A 17,443-nucleotide genomic window follows, 5' to 3' on the forward strand; every position below is an offset into this window, starting at 1 on the left:
CCTCGGGAAGGTATTGTTGTTGTTGTTGCTGTAACCATACACTCCATTCAATTGCATTTTTACTACATAAACTACTTGCTAATATTGTTGTATTTTTAATAATTTATTGTATTTTAGTTTGTACTGAAACATGTTACTGATTTGAATGCTATTGTCATTGATAATAACATGATACACTATTGTTCTACGTTGTATTTTGGTAATACTACCACCACTCCAATCATACCAATACATCTCACTTTATACTTTATTAATACACGTGTATTCCACACAGCTTCTACTGTACTACTACATTTGTAGACCAGCACCTGATCCCTTTGTGAGGGCTGTGCGCCTGACAGACCAAACCCAGGCCTCAATATCCCAAGCCCAACCCTCGTCACTGCTGACGTCATTCTGCTACCAGCGACCACTGGTATCAAGATGGCGCTGCGGCCAGGATCCGGAGGAGGCGGCAGGTATTTGAAACCCCTTTAAAATCAACTTTGTCTCGATAAATACAATGTGTCCGCGCGGGAGCAACGTCCGACCGTCGGGTAGCGTCACACCTAGCGGGCGGAGGAGGCCCAGAGGCGGCCGCCTGTGGCTGTTTCCCCCCGCTGGCTGGATGTGTTGGGATGAGATGGCTGGTTGTCAGGTGTCACAGCTAGCAGCGGTTAGCTAGCTGCCTCCCCCGGTCACACACACAGGGGAGCAGCGACAACAACACAGTTCCTATATCTTCACAATGTGTCCGCAGCGATTCATACATCTGGTGTTTGTAGTATTCAGTGATATTTAGTGTTAATACAATACACAACTCTTCACCAGAAGGGGCCTGTGGACGGGGAGCTATTGTTAATACCCACGTATGTGTTTGGTGTCGTGCAGGCAGGATGTTTAAATGTCTCACAAGTGGAAAGAGATGGGACACGAAGATATAAAGACTTGTGTTAGTTCATCTTCTCTCCTGTGACTTCACAGCTTCACGTGTTTCCCTCATCGGGAGTCAGACTCTTTACTAGATGACACTAACCAGCCCTGTCCCAGTTGGATCCTCCAGCCAGTGGGTGAAAAGTTTAGGTGTCATATTAAAGAAGTGGCTCTCCAGAGCAAGGCTATTCTCATGGGTTTTTCATGAGCTGAACCGGAGCAACTTGAATAATACATGGGCTCTGGATTGCAAGCACCCTGACCAGCCAGCTGATACTGATCTGACAGGTGAAACCAAAGTCCTGAGATGCTGTAGGGAGAAGCCGGAGATGTAATGAGAGGAGCTGGAGATGATTGGGACTCTCTGTTGTGTGTTTATTATTCAGCTGATGTCTGGTTGTTACACGACTCGAGTGAAGTTTGCTTGATGCCTGTTTGTAAAAGTATCAGCCTTCTTCTCTCTGAAGGTTTGGCTGAAATAAGTTGGAAGGGTAAAGTTGACCTAGTCCTGAATTTCCCTCGGGATTAATAAAGTATCCATCTATCTATCTATCGATCTAGTTATTCAGACAGGATCAGTGGTAATACGAAATGAGGCAATTATGTTACCGCTACTATAGATGATTTTCACTATTTGCCTTATTGGGTTCTTAATCATTTGTTTGGTCTTTAAAGTGTCAGAAAAGGTTTAAAAACACACATCCAAGATCACTAAGTCATTTTTAGGTTAAATTATATTATTATAAACATCTCAAAATGTTAAATAACACACAATCCTTGAATGTGCAAATATCAGCAAATCATGAAAAATGCCTGTTGTTATTATTAAACCACAGCCCAGGGTGATGTGTTAAAATGGAATGTTTTATTTGATCAAAAATCCAAACGACAGTCTTTCTTAAAATTTAAGATATAAAAACAGTAATAATAACTTTAAATGAGTGCTGATGGTGATTTATATATTTAATGTCTGTTTTAATGTCTAATATCTCTTGAGATTAAAACTACTATACAATATATACAATTTCCCCAGGAATATGCAAACCTTTACAAATATTGGTATACAGGTGGAATAAGAGAGTATTTTATCCATATTTGCCACTCCAAGCCAAACTACATCTTCACTGCTGCTTATAATGCCTGAACGTATATGTTATCTATAGCACATTCAAATCCAGTTTAATATTTTTTATAATCTACTAGATATAATGAGTTGTAATGGAATGACACAATGGCATTGATAGTGTTGCTGTAAATCCAGGAGGTGGAGCAGTGGTGCAGCTTTTAAAAACTTGCCTGGTAGCAGAGAGACCTGATTAGATACATCAGTGTTATGAAAACATATAAAGAATATGAGTTGTCATAGTTGCAGTGGCTGTAGCTTCCCCCTGGAGAGTGTTACAGAGATGCATGACATCAATATGATGAGACAATGATGGCTCCATGCAGATTTCCGTGTCCCCGACAGGCCATATGATAACACCATTCATCAGACAGCTCACCTCCTGCATGTCACATGATGTCCAATTGTGTTATCCCATTAGTCAAGAGTGTCTTACCGTGGGGAGTTTTTTTTTAACTGCTGTCATTTTCAACTTGGATTTATTGCTTGAAACATAATATTGTCAAAGTGTCAATAATTGGGAACATGATTAATCCTTTGATTTAAAATTATGACAGTTAAAGCAGATTTTCTGCCAGGTCACATTGTTCACTGATGACTTTATTAGTCCTTCTCCAATGAGTGATCAGTAACAAGACAGAGGTGTTATGGTCCAGCTCCTGTAATGGACTGAGGAAAAACCCCAACTTACTCATTCAACTTAACTGAGTCCCTGGCTTTTTATGATCAACGGTGTCCAAATTACAGCTGCTAAGATTTGCTTAATCGAGTAGTCAATCAACAGAAAAATAATCATGATCTAATTTGACAATTTAATAATGTTAAAGCTAAGATGGTCTGGTTCCAGCTTCTCAAATGTGGGAATTCAATACGTTTTTTTTCGTATATGATATTAAACTAAATCTCAGTGGGTTTTGGACAAAACAAGAGGTCTGAATATGTCCCCTTTAAACTTATTACTAGGGGTGTCACGATACCAAAGATTCAGTAGTCGGTGCCAATACCAGTAAAATAACACGATTCTCGATGCCAATTTCGATAAAAAAAACGCTTCACGTCATCCTCTAGGGCAGGGGTCGGCAACCTGCGGCCCCGGAGCCGTATGCGGCTCTTCAGCCTCTCTGCAGTGGCTCCCTGTGCAGTGTTGTGCATATTTTTCGCAACATGCAACATGGGGCGGGGAGCGGAGCACACAGTGAGACCACAGCTCGTTCACGTGAAGCAGTCGCTCACTGACTGACCGGCTGCTTCTTATCAGTGGAAACAGTGAAAACACAGAGTTTCTCTGGTCTCAGCTGCTCAGAGATCAGCGCCGCAGCTCAAGAAGAGGCGCAGCACCGATGCTAACAGCTGGCATCGGCGCTCATGGTTCTTACGGTGCTTCAAAAAAATGGGCATCGTCTGTGTTTTGTTATTTTAGTATCGAAAGGTATCGTAAATATCGGTTCTCGTGACATCCCTACTTATTACAGGCAAATGTTCTTTACAGCTCAAATTCAAATTAGATATTTTACCATGTTAAGGTTTATAATTTCTTAATTGTCCTGATTATTTCTTAAGTTAGTTAGATGTTAATAATCAAGCAGAACAATAATTAAGTCATAAAAACTTATATCGTTCCATCTTAGCGATTAAAATGGGTTGAGTGAAGCCTAGTACTTGTCTTGTCTACAGTATAATCCACTAAAAGAGCAGTTTCAGAATAAACAGTAATTTTGGTGTAGCCGTCCTTTGTGATGATGCCAGCGCCTGAAACTCCTCACACTGCTTTCTGTCTCGCAGTGACTGGTCGGTTGATTACAGGTCTTTTTACAATCCAACGGGCCTGTCTGCCGGCCACAGATGCTATCACTGCTTATCCCCTCTATGTTAATCTGCTCAGCCATGACCTGATATTTGCAGCAGGACGGCGGGTAGAAATGCCACAGTGCTCCTGTAAAAGCTTTTTTTTTAAGCTGAAAATCTTACAGGGAGCAGATGTGAGAAATCCTCGAGTCGAGCATTATCACTAAATCCAAGGACCAAGTCGTACAACACCAGTACTTTGTGAAGCGTAACCTCACTTTGTGTTGTTTCAGTATTAAATAAAAACTTTCTTAAAAATCCCAAAAGTTAAAGTTCCATGAACAAGACGAAGCTATGCTGTATTTGTCATGGAGAGTTGATAATTGCCTTATACCGCCTCCCAGTTAGTTTTCTGTTTATTACAATGTCACTCACATATTGGATTAGTGAGGATACAATTCTGCTTGGAGTCACAGGCACCAAAGGCCCAGCTGGCTTATTGTTGTGTTTGTTTCTGCATCATCAGTCCTCGCCTGCAGAACCAAGTTCTTTGACAAATAGCTGAAGGCCTGTGTGGGTTGGCACCGGCGAGGGAGAGACTTGGACGACTTGTTGAGACTACTTCTGACTAAAGGCCCATTTCCCAGCACAGACCCGGTGGCAGAGTCCAAGTGGCCCGGGGAAACTAAACTGCACCAGTTTTGGTGCTTTTTGGCTTTATTGTAAAATAGTGAATGGATCAGTGTCAGAAAATTCAGCCTGAATCTGCTAAATATTGCAAAGCTACTGTTCTCTCTACTGGCTCGTTCTGTATCTGCCGGGTTTTGCTGACAATAAACTTATACTGCATAAATTCCCTTTTTTTCCCCTTGTTAGATTTAGTTATTGTAGTCAAATTGTTTTTTAATAATGTAATGTTTGGAGATTGAATGACAGCAACAGCTTGATAAGATGCGGTCTGAGTTAATGAAGCAGTTAATGATGAAGAAAATGTCACAAACTGAACAGCAAGTCATTATCAAGCAGCCTTGTGTATAACGATGTAGTTTCACAATTAAGAAGAGCAAACAAGGCTTTTATTTTCAGTTGAGTCAGTTTGAAATTAATCCAGATCCCAAATGGCTCCAGAACAGGGTTGTATTTACACTCTTATAAACAATTGCACCAAATCCATTTAAAAGCCCATTTCATGGAAACACAGTTGCACAGTTGTGAGCTCCGAAAAATTTGATTCTGTCGAAAGGTTTCACATCTCATTCGCTTAAGTGTTTTACTTTTATAGCGTAATTACAAACATTAAACATTTATTGGTTACAAAACATCAGTCGTCATCTCAGTCATTTTGAATACTCTCCTTCCTAAAGTAATCATTCGGCACTGTTTCACTTGCAACTGTGAAAAAACATTTACTGATGCAGTAATGGCCTCATTAAGGCTTCAGAGGGCATTACACTGTTTATTTCTATGAATCTAATAACTGTTTTCTTTTTTTCCTCCTATAGTTTTATGTATCCTGTTGGAGGGGGCTTGGGGCAACCACAAGGTGAGTCACTCAGAAGTTATCATCACCAGTTAAAAAGGTTTCATCAGAAGCTGATCAAATAAATGGGAAATTTCAATGTCTAGGATAGGATAATCAAATTTTGAGGGTAATTAAATACAAACAATTTAGAGGCATGATTGTTTTAATGCAAATGCCTTGATGTTGCTATTTTGTAAAACCGTTTTATTGTAAAAAAAGGGCTGCTGCAGATACTAAATGAGTATGACTGATTTCGTGATTAATATGTGCATGTGTGTTATATTTAGGCTGTTGACTTTGCAGTAACATACCACTGGGACGAGCATCTCTCTGGCATCATTACATGCTCCCGTTAGCAATATCATTTTTAAACGGCTCATTTATTCATCACGGTTGTGCCCTAACTTAGTGAATCATCTGGAGGCGCCAGTAGGAGCTGGCTGATCAGCTCTAACTGACAGCTTACATAGCATCTGTGAAAATAAACACTTTTCCACTATTTTTTAAGCTTGTTTTAGTCAAAGCTGTCCAGAATCTAGTTTCCATTTTTTTCTCAACTTTTCTTCAGTTTATTTTAAACTAGGCATACTGTTGTACTTCAAATAGTAATCCAGTGTCTGTGTGTGTTTCTGCAGGCATGGTACCCATGCAGCATCAACAGCAGCAGCAGCATCAGCAGCAGCAGCATCAACAGCTTCAGCAACATCAGCAGCAGCAGCAACAGCTTCAGCAACATCAGCAGCAGCAGCAGCAGCAACAGCAGGGCTTCTCTATCGGTCCAGTCATGCAGCCTAACATGCAGGGGATGATGGGAATGAACTATGGGGGCCAGATGACCCAAGGAGCCATGCCTATGCAGGTGAGCTGATGTGTCTGTATTAGCTTTGTAGATTTTCATTTTAGTTCCTGGCAATACTGCGTTTGCTGCATTTTTACAAACTTGTTAATGTGGGCTTCCAGTAATAAATACATAAATACTTTATTGATTTAATTGACCCTGCTTGTGTCCAAGATAATCCAGTCTGAAACTGTTATAAACATAATTATGCATCACAATCACCATTAACACCGTTCTTTGATGCCTTCCCTTCCCTTCCCTTCTGGTCTTCAAACTCAAGTAAAAGCAGTTTGAGAATATGAATGATTAGTTTCTGAACTGCTCTTTTATATCTCTGTTTGTGTATTTGTTCTCACAGGGCGGGATGGCAATTGGGATGCAGACCCCCGGTATGCAGTTTATAGGCCAGCCACAGTTTATGAGTATGAGACCTGCTGGACCCCAGTACACTGCTGACATGCAGAAACAAATGGCAGAGGAGCACCAGTAAGACTTCTTTACACTAATATCATAGGGTTGAAGGCTCAGAGATGAGACTTTTTGATCGTAGGCTGGCTCTTGGGTTCAGTAGCTTGCCAATTCAACATGTAGACTAGAGGAGTACAACCTGATAAGGTTTATAAATGGTCGCCCTCTGGAGCCCTGATTTAGGAAGCTTACCATGTCATTGCACTGTAGCATTGTCAGTCTACAATTCTTTAAATGTTTATATGTAAAGCTCAATGGCATGAGTGATTGTGCATTCACTCTGACAAAGACAGATGAATATTGACTTTATTCTACTCAATGTATAGATTAGGTTGAAATCAATTGTGTTTTGACTTTCTCTTAACCTCCTTCAGAATATTTCACGTTTGTCTCTACAAAGGATGTATGAACTCTTCTTGCCGTTTAGAAAGCGTCTGGATCATCAGCAGAAGATGCTGGAGGAAGACAGGAAAAGAAGACAGTTTGAGGAGCAGAAACAGAAGCTGAGGCTGCTCAGCAGTGTCAAACCCAAGGTGAGTTCATGATTATCTTACTCTTTTTCTCTCATATCCACTTCTAACCTTTCAAAACCTCTGCGATGTTGATTCTCTGCCATGTTGTGCTCAGACAGGGGAGAAGAGTCGGGATGATGCATTGGAGGCAATCAAAGGAAACCTGGACGGCTTCAGCAGGGATGCGAAAATGCACCCCACTCCATCATCACAGACAAAGAAGCCAGGTACCTTCAATCAAACGCTTTTAGTCATAATCCTTGGGATTTTTCATGTTGTGGCTCTCCATCAGCAGATCGGCTGTCTGTAGCTCTAATACCTTGGTCTGAGAATAACTGGATTAGAGACACGTCAGCATGATGGCCGCCCAGCCGGCAGCCAGACGAGTGATGTTTTGGGATTTCTGTAATATACAATATGCAACAAAGCGTCTCTATAATATTTTTGTTTCATCATATTATTTCAGTCTGTATTGCTACTGTCACTTAAGAGTGATCTCTTTAATTTTGACTTGCTAACTTTTTGAACTTTTTCTTGTGTCTTATATTTTTAGATTTTCTTCATTTAACTTATTTCTTTGCATTTCCCAAAAATTGTTGGCATACATTTTTCAGTAACATAACAAGGATAATGCTTAAGAGCAGAGGTTCCCAGGGTTTCCCCTAGGTTTTTTATTGTTAGCAGCTGAGACGGACTGTTCCTGAATAAACGGGGTGTCACATCTTCTGCAATAATGACTTAAAACACTGGAAGAACTTGTCTCATGTCTGCAGGAGTGTGTGTGCACGTGTATACCCGTCTCTGCCCTGGTTCACACAAATAAAAACTTTTTTTCAATGTGTTTAAATGCATGTCTCATAAACTCTCAAGCAAATCAGACAATCACTAACTAAACTTCAGTCACTGTTCAGGTCCTAATAACTTCTGATAAGTGATGGTGTTTATTTATTAATGTGTTAAATGAGCGCAGGTCAGTGGGGAGTTAGGTTATACAGCAGGGTAATAAAGCACTGTGTGTCTGTACTGATCCTGAAGCAGCGGCTCTAGAGAACGTAGGGGAAACCCTGGTTCCTAACCTTTTGCCTCGCTGAGCCTTTAAAATAAAGCAGAAATGTTCTTGATCTTTTGATCCAGTCCAGAGTCCTGACCCCCAGTTTTTGGAACCTCTGCTCTAAAGTAATTCTTTTGATGAAATGCTGATTATAGAAGAATAGCCAGTCAAACACTGACTGGCTCTTCTTCCATAAAATTGTGGTTCACTCTTGCAATGTGCAGCCCTTAATTCAAAATCCGTTGTAGTGTGTGTTTCATGTGTTGTGCCATCATCATTATTTCTTCATTTTTGCAGACTCATCGCCATCACACCCGTCTGTCTCCACTCACTCACTCCCTGCAGCTTTGTCTGAGGACAATGATGAGTTTAGTGACTTTCAGGGGCCTTTAGATACCCCAGCCTCCTTCTCTCCGCCCTCCTCTTCCTCTTCATCCACCCTTGGCCTTTCCACTCAGGCCCACGTCCAGCCTGCGTCCCCTGCCCCTCAGACAGGTTTCTCTGAGGACGATGAGTTTAGTGACTTTGTTCAGGGTCCCGTAAACACTATCCCCTTCTCCAATGTCCACATCTCCTCTCAAGACCAAACCCATCCTTCCTTCCCCTCCTCACAATCCCTCCCTGCCTCTGTGTCCGTTCCCACTGCCTCCCAACACTGTGCTGTCAACACCAGTTCCCAATCTACATCTCAAGGTAACTCTTCTTTTGCTTCATTGACACCTCCCCTACCATCCCCATAATTTACACTTTGAAATAGTTCGGAGGATTTTTTTTATACCTGCAGCGATCCTTAATTGCTGATGCTTAATATTTTCATTTTTACATCTGGATTTTTGGTCTTGGCCTGCCTTGCGTGTGAGAACATGCCACCAGCACAGCAGATGGCCTCATGACCTAAACTTTAAACGATATCAGACACTACAAACCAGGGAAACAGGAGGCAGAATAAATATGAAACCCAGTGGAATTCAACCTTAAAGAGAATAATTCTCAGTAGGTTTTTAAACAAGTAGTAGTTGAATTAATCAGTGTATGTGCTTTGAGCGAAGATTGTCACTCTTGTGTGTCGTCTTATCTCTGGGATGAGCAGCTGCTCTGTGACAGCTCTCAGTCTCTACGCTATGAATGATAGGACAGTGAGATAGCCTTCATAAACAAGTCCACAGACAAGTCCAGTGTTGTCCCCAATCCTCTGAGACATTTCTGACCTAGTTGTTTAACAACTGCAATAAGCAGATTAGATGGTGTCAGGATTGAAATTGAATTTTGATATCTTTTTTTACATTTAACAGCAGATGCTTTGCTAAGAAGTCAATTCAACATTTGGAAAATTCTTAGCTAGCTTGTGTTATAAAGAAGCTTGTTCCTCAATTACCCTTCTAGGCCCGTCCCTGGAAGAGAAGCTATTCTCCTCATGTGATCTTACTGCTGATAAGACGGCCCAGGTTAGCTTTAAATCCAGGCAGAGTTTGGCTGATATGGGTCCTAGATCTAAAGTTTCCAGCCAGTTTCAATCCAGCAATAAAGCAAGGAACTGGGCTGTGGCCGCCAAGGACTTGAGTTCTGTCTTCGTCACTGTAAAGGCACCTGAGGCCTCAGTCTCAGCACCCAGCGTGTCCCCATCAGCTGTCGATCCGTCCTCCAAAACCAGTAGTGAAAGTGGTGAGAGAAGTGCCTGTTTATTAGACTTTGTAGCTGCTTCTTTTCTCCATTAATTTGCTGCAACATTAACACACAATCAGGGCAGTTTTCCTTTTTTTCTTTCGCGGGGGAAATAATCTCTGTGTTTAACAAAATAATTCTGCACAAACTTAATCTGTTTCTATCTCTGTGGGTAATAATTGTTTTTTGACAGATTCTTGACTCGGCATCTTACTCTCGTAGGCTAAGTGCTATGAAATGAAATAACCCTGACATTTTTTCACCTTTTGAGATTATAACAGAATTGCTGTGTATTTGAGGTACCCTCCCTGGTGTCTTCACATCATCTCATAAGTCTCTGCTCTCATTTCTGCCTGCTTTATTCCTCTGTTACTTCCGGCCCAATCTTATTAGAGGGGCCTTCTTATGTTGCTGCTCTCTGCGCACACTTTGGAAACGGACCGTGTCTGTCGAGGTCCGGGGGTAAAACCTGCTGCCTCAATAAGCTTCCGTCTGTTCTCTCGCCATGTACCACCCTCTCCGAGAACAACCTCTGGTGCATGCTGACTGCTTTGGTTTAACAGGGATGCGCATGTATTGGCAGGTGCCACTGGGGCCTAAACATAAGGCTGATTGTGCATGCTACTCCTTTGTGCTGAAATGTGTTTGTCTGTCCTCCCTTTCACCAAAGGAAATATAGAGGCTCATCGTGAAGACCATGGAGATTTGTAATTAGATTAATTTAACTGCCCAGGACTGATGGGAGTATTATGTATACAGTGGCTGCCTGAGTAAACTGAATAAGTGTTAGAGAGTGTTAGGGACTCAAAACAAGCAAAATCTTTGTTCATAATGTTTTTTAAGCTATTTGTAGTGTTTTTATGTTAATGTCATCAGTTGAATTAGATTTTTGTTATTTATCCTTGAAAGGCAGAATCCTTTCTCAACTCTCCTTAAATCTTGAAATAGCTCACAGAGTGATTTATAGATGTCTGACGTGGCAGGATGTGCAGGGGAGAATTACATCTGCACCCTGCCTTCCAGAAATCAGGTGTAGGATTTTGTTGAGTACGATACAAAGCAGAGGCTCAACTGCCAAGATGCTTGGCAAATTGTAAACCTGGACAAGGCTTTAGGTAGAGCAACTAACTGTGTTTGTGTGTGTGTCTGCCTTTGACAGCAGGTGTTGGCGTGTATCCACAACAAGAGCACATTCAGCCCATGCTGCCAGCCTGGGCGTACAATGACAGCCTCGTTCCAGGTCATGTTTACACATGAAAATGTCCACTGTATCTTACCAAACATTCTGCAAAGAAATTTTATTCATGAAACTATACTGAATACTAGCATTCATGAATATTTTCATCTGATTTTCTGTCCTTAGATATGTTCAAAAAGATCCTTGAGTTCACCATGACCCCGGCAGGGATAGACACAGCCAAGCTCTACCCAATTCTAATGTCATCAGGTCTTCCCAGGGAAGCACTGGGGCAAATCTGGGCCACTGCCAACCGCACAACACCTGGCATGCTGACCAAGGAGGAGCTCTACACTGTACTTTCACTAATTGGTGTGGCGCAGGTAAACAGTGTAGCTGAGATAAATTATCCACTTAAAAATGACTTTGCTTATCAGCCCCCGTGGCTTCAACAGAGCTTTGCCACAAACTCCACACTGAAATCAGACAGGCTTAGCTCGAAAGAGGGAGAAAGAAGCGGCGCAGTAAATCAGCCCAGGGCTTGTGGAGCATTTTAAGCCAACTATATGACTGAGTCCACATCAGCCGAGTTTGGCTTGAGGTTTCTTATCATCCTCAGCCTTTGCCTGTCACCACCACCACCCCTGGGAGGATGCAAATCTGCAGGCAGCTCACAAAACACTGCATGCCACCGCTTCCAAGCAAGGAATAATAAGGCACCCTTGTTGATGTAAATCTTCAAGAGCCTTAGAAAACAAGCACACCAAGGAGGTTTCAAAGGAACGTGACTGTGTTGAATAATTTATGTGTAAACATCAGTCTTTTTTTCATAGTTCAATAACAAAAAGTAGCCACCAAGCCGTGATATCTCTCATTAACTGATAACCCCATTTTAATTTGACAAGTGACATTTTCATTTTAGCATCATTATAAATGGAATTGGTAAACATTCGAAGATAAGCAAGTATTTGAGATGGTAATCTATTATTTTTTTATATTGTTAAAAAAAAAAACTTAAAAAGACCCAACCAACAATATGCTTGTCTCAATATTTTATCTCCTCCCCACTCTCTTTTAGATTTTCTGCCCCAAACTCTGCTTTAAAACCACCTTAAATATATCGCTATATTTTTATCTATCTTACCGAAACAGTTGAAAACAGTATATTCTAGAAGGTGTTACCCAGAGAGAAGTAAATTGTGTATTTGTCGGGTTCTATATTTAGTAGTGGACTGATACACATTTGGTGCTCCAGTGATTATTGACATCAACCGAACAATCTATAGGACTCACTCAAACTAAACCATAGTTAGTTTGTATGGCGCTCATTGATGTGTGGTGTGTGGCACAGTGTAGTAAGATATATTAGGCTTTGGCATCACAGATTTCCTCATATTTTAATAATTAAAACCATAACATTTGACTATTTGTATCCTTGAAACCTTTATCCTTTGTTTCAGAGTGGCCTCCCTGCAATGAATTTGGAAATCCTCAGTCAGTTCCCCTCTCCACCAGTGCCCAATCTGCCATCCCTGACTATGGCCATGGCCCCTGTTATGCCCCAGCACCAGCAGCCCATGATAACACAGACCCCGGTCTCTATGGCCATGCCATCACCAACACCACAGATCATGGCCATGACATCGCTAGCACCAACTCAACCGCCCACAAACACTAACTTCATCGCCAGCTTTCCTCCGGCACAGGTAACACTTGCTTGTGATCCAATCCTTTCCCTGGCCACTGTTTTTTTGCAGAGATTACTGTAATTACTCATTAACTCACATCTTAATAACTGTTGTTGACGCAGGCGAGCAAAACAGATGACGATGATTTCGCGGACTTCCAGGAGGCTCCAAAGGCAGGAGCAAAAGACCAGGACTTCACTGAGTTCCAGGGGGAGTCAGGAGGAAGTTTCCCCCCCACCACAGCACCTCAGCTACAAAACAGGTAACGTGTGTGAGCGACATGGAGACACTGAGTGTTCCTAAACCAGTTTTGTAGTTGGTGACATTCACCAAATGCTGAATTTACAGTACAAGAAATAAATATCTTCATTTCTGACTCCCTTTGCAATCTAGCTACTTTACTTTTCTGAAGAAACTATTCTGCAGTGATGAGGGTCTAATATTCAGCCTCGGTTGGTTTATTTATAGTTGAGTTATTCTGAATAATACTTGTGTCTTGCGTAGTCTGTCTTCGAAGCCATACAGTCAGACACATTGTCTGGATATCTCCTTATAACCTCCTCAGAATAACAATGAGTTTGGGTCATCTCCTAATGAATTAATTTCAGTGGACAGTAGATAAGCTCATTTCTTTATATTACTTTCCACCCATATGGAGACACTGTCCTTTCATGGAGAGGGAGCTGAAAGGCAATTATCAACTGAAAGACAAAGGGAAAGCAGAGCTGAATTATCCCACGTCCATGTGCTGTAGGCGTTTTATAATCCTCCTCTATGAAAACATACACTCCTGACTGTAACAAGAATTTCCCTCAGTCTGAGATCGTTGTCTTATTAAATGTGAGACTGAAAGGCTCTTGTTAGGTTGCTAGTTTGAAGTTGCAAGCATAACTTGCTGTCAGCTGTCCTGCTGTGAAGAGAGCCGAGGAAACGAACATTTACTAGAAAAGTGAGCTTAATGATTAACGTTATTGCTTGCTCATCAAATCAGCCACATTTGTAATAAACATTCATATTTAAATGCATTCTCAAATAAGCCTGTTGTATCTCACAGTAGTAGCATAACACACAAATTTTAATCCATCCAAAAATCAAAGTCTGAAAACAATCATTTGTTTTTTTACCGAGAGTTATGTGCCAGACTATATCGTGGCTTAGCTTTGATGACGGTTCGGCAGTGCGATCAACCAAGTCCTCCACATAACTCTGGTTCTGCATGAATTATACCAATTAAATATATCATGTTAATTAGCGAGCTCTTTTCTAGTTCTTTTGCTAAGCTTAACTATTTAGCAGTTATTGTAGCTTTTTATGTAGTGTAGATATTGATAAAATCAACCTTTACATCTCTCTATGTGAATTTGAGTGTGAATGAGTATATTTTCATGAAGTATTTTCTTGTTTAAACATGGATGCAACAGCATCATTGTCACTATCATTGTTTGTAGAAATGATGAAAGATGAAAAAGCTTTTCACACAAAACTGTGACTCTCTAAACTTTGGGATCCCAGTGTAAAGGTTCAGTCAGCACAGGCAAGCTTATGGGGATTTAACTTTACTGTTGAACTTCACTCTCTCCTGATTTCTCACTATAGCTGACTTTTGTGTCCCTGCAGTGCACCTGCCATGCTGACTCCAGTGTCTGGTTCCTCCTCCGCTTCTGTGACATCCTCTGATAAGTATGCTGTCTTCAAGCAGCTGTCTGTAGATCCGCCTGCAGAGCCTACACCCCATGCCCCAGGTATCTTCCCCATACACCTCATATATAGGCTTTATTGTCTGCTCTGCAGCCAGGAAAACCTTTGAAGAAAAGATGAAGGAGGTTATGATGGGACAAAAAATATGATCTTCAATGTTTAAACCAGCACAGCAGGGCTGAGAATGACAGCCCTCCTGCTGCCTTATAGGTAGATAGTGAGCAAATAGAGTGAAACCATCGCCTCAGGTGTCTCCTCACCCAGATGGGGTTCCACACATTTCCACACAAGACTTGACTGAGGAACAGTTCAAACAGTGTTTTGTAGATTGTGAAATAGTATCCTTTCCTATCCACCCAATACTATATTTTATAAAGTCTAATACAGCATTGATCCCTGAAGTTTCCCTACTGCAACTTTTTGTCATGAGCACATGCAGTTCTATAGGGATATTTGTATCTTCTTATAAACTCAGAGTTTTTTTCTTTTGGACAATACCTAGAGAAAAATATACCATTGAAAACTTCATAAATGCCTGTCTGATAAATGTTTTTTTTTTTTTTTTTCTATTCTAGATATTGGAGATAAATACAGTGTTTTCAGGCAGCTTGAGCCACCTGCTGACAAGAAACCAGTTGGTAAGGGACTTCACTTCACATCCAAGTCCACACTATTACACTTAAATACACAACAGCAGATTAATTGTCATTCTAAATACATTTTGTGTAATGTAAATTCCTTTGGCTTCTTCACCAAAAACCAAAACGGACATATTGGGCTCTGAGATGGTTCCTGTGAGAAAATGAATAGAGATATTGGTTGGAATTTGTATTGAAGAGATTGGTTTTATTGTACTTTGGGTAAAGCTGTCCGGTCACTACAATACCATGTTAATATTGCTCCATGTTTACACTGTATCGGGTACTACAGTGTTGATACCGTTGTGTTTCCCGGCCCTGTTTCATTAGAACAGTTTCCGATGGGGACGGCTCTTACAACTCCAGTAAGTCATGCTTTGCGGTGACCTTTCCTGGGCACGTTCAGGCTCCATCTCCTTAATGAGCTCATTAGTTACTCTAGCTCTCTTTCCACCTCACACGAGTGTGAACAGATTCTCTATTTCCAGCAGTGCATATATTACACAACCACTGAGACTCAAGGATGCATTCTGACTTTTTGGGGTGGTTTATATCAATGTCATGTTGCATCCATTTGAGAAAGAAGACTGAGAAATGTTATCACTGCAAAAGTTTTTTATTGCGTATGTGTAGATTCTCAAAAAAAATGCCCATCTTAACTTGTAATTTCCGTTTGACCTTATCTTTCCTGTAAAGAAACATATTTGAAGATATCTATGATACATCTTGTAAGAATAATCGTTGGCTTCCAATTTTGCTTAAATATACCGGCTCACATACACTGAGATATCTACAAAAAAGTTGTAACAAGTAAACTTGAAACTGATTTAATTAATGGGTTTTTTCGTAAATCCGTATTTGCAGTCAGTATCATTCCCAATACTGTTGGACATTGACAATATCTATCTGATAGAAAAAGGATTAAGAACTACTTCTTGACTACTGTCATTTCTCTGGGAGAAGTTTACCCTAAGATGTAAACAGACCCTACAACTTGTTAAGATGGACATGGGTTGTAGTTTGGCTTGATATTATTCAGTTTCAGTTTGAACAGTTCACTGCATGGTAGTGTGTGTATGTGTCTTTGGATGGCGTTGTTTTTTGTGCAGTGATGTTTGCTTTTCTTCGGCCACTGCAGTTCATCTGAAGATCGAGCCATGCACAGAGAGTCAAACTTATCCAATCACTTATTTTCTTGTAAACTGACAGAATCATCGCTGCCATGTTTAAATGCTTTCTAACTTATCTGAAATTGTTGTCTTTGCTTCACAGGGGAAGGATTTGCAGATTTCAAGTCTGTCAGCGCTGATGATGGCTTCACAGACTTTAAAACCGCCGACAGCGTATCTCCATTAGACCCTTCAGAACAGGCCAAAATCTTCCAGCCAGCTTTCTCCTCTGCTTTCCCAAACTCTCAGTCTCTACAACAGCTACCACAGCAGCAGGCAGCAGTGTCTCTTTCTCAGACTAAAAATCCCCTCAACATAGCCGACATGGACCTTTTCTCTTCTATAGCTCCGTCTATTCCTGCTTCTACTGACACAAAACCTTGCACCTTCCCCTCTGTGTCAGCGCCCCCCTCTTTAGTGCTCCGACCAGGTGGAGCTAAACCTCCAGGGGGGGGCTCAGATGATTTTGGTGACTTTGCCCTCTTTGGCTCCTCCTCTGACGCTGCTCAACCTTCAGCAGCGGGCGTAGCTGCAGCAGCGACTCAGGACGACTTTGCAGACTTTATGGCATTCGGCAGTTCTGGTGGGGAGCCTAAAGGCGACAGCAGAGCGGGAGTCCAAGGGGACACCTCCACGCAGCAGAGGCCTCAGCAGAACTCCGACAAGTATGACGTATTCAAGCAGCTGTCTCTGGAGGGAGGCCTCGCATACGATGACAACAAGGAGAGTGGCGGTGGCTCCTTCTCATCCCTCAAAAGCGACACAGATGACTTCGCTGATTTTCAGTCCTCGAAGTTCTGCACAGCCCTTGGGGCTTCAGAGAAGACTCTGGTGGACAAGGTGACTGTTTTCAAACTGGGCACAGAGGACTGTGCCTCTGTTAAGTCACTTGACCTCCCATCCATTGGGGGGAGCAGTGTGGGAAAAGATGACTCCGAGGACGCTCTCTCAGTGCAGCTCGACATGAAGCTGTCGGACATGGGTGGGGATCTGAAGCACGTGATGTCGGACAGCTCTCTGGATTTGCCGGGTCTCTCTGCCCACCAGCCCCCGGCTACAGGTGAGGAACTAGTGCGTTTGCTCTGGTGAGGCTCCACCGGGTTACACAGTGTTAATACCATGGCCAGCAGTGGCCTCTCCTCCTCGGTGCCCATCGACCCAACAAAAACGGGATCAGAGAGCAAGTAAAGGTTTTTAATA

The 17,443-nt window shown here is 41.7% G+C and overlaps 1 protein-coding gene across 7 annotated transcripts in view; it reads left to right on the top strand.

The window, feature by feature from the left end:
- Window positions 1–414: 414 nt before the first annotated feature.
- The window catches only part of synrg (synergin, gamma), a 32,776-nt gene continuing 15,747 nt past the window's right edge, over window positions 415–17,443 (top strand). For 2 of the 7 annotated variants that reach the window (XM_062385471.1, XM_062385472.1), the window contains exons 1-15: window positions 424–458; window positions 5,323–5,363; window positions 5,978–6,201; window positions 6,539–6,666; window positions 7,076–7,181; window positions 7,276–7,387; window positions 8,509–8,904; window positions 9,595–9,873; window positions 11,033–11,113; window positions 11,237–11,433; window positions 12,511–12,756; window positions 12,861–13,000; window positions 14,356–14,480; window positions 15,012–15,074; window positions 16,347–17,303. In XM_062385471.1, coding sequence (XP_062241455.1) covers window positions 424–458; window positions 5,323–5,363; window positions 5,978–6,201; window positions 6,539–6,666; window positions 7,076–7,181; window positions 7,276–7,387; window positions 8,509–8,904; window positions 9,595–9,873; window positions 11,033–11,113; window positions 11,237–11,433; window positions 12,511–12,756; window positions 12,861–13,000; window positions 14,356–14,480; window positions 15,012–15,074; window positions 16,347–17,303 — 3,130 coding nt within the window. Of the gene's footprint in view, window positions 459–5,322; window positions 5,364–5,977; window positions 6,202–6,538; window positions 6,667–7,075; window positions 7,182–7,275; window positions 7,388–8,508; window positions 8,905–9,594; window positions 9,874–11,032; window positions 11,114–11,236; window positions 11,434–12,510; window positions 12,757–12,860; window positions 13,001–14,355; window positions 14,481–15,011; window positions 15,075–16,346; window positions 17,304–17,443 lie in introns of all 7 variants that reach the window. The other 5 variants (XM_062385476.1, XM_062385478.1, XM_062385473.1 and 2 more) reach the window with 5 other exon arrangements.

The sequence above is a fragment of the Platichthys flesus genome, chromosome 4, assembly GCF_949316205.1.
Source record: "Platichthys flesus chromosome 4, fPlaFle2.1, whole genome shotgun sequence".
NCBI classification, from domain to species: Eukaryota; Metazoa; Chordata; class Actinopteri; order Pleuronectiformes; family Pleuronectidae; genus Platichthys; species Platichthys flesus.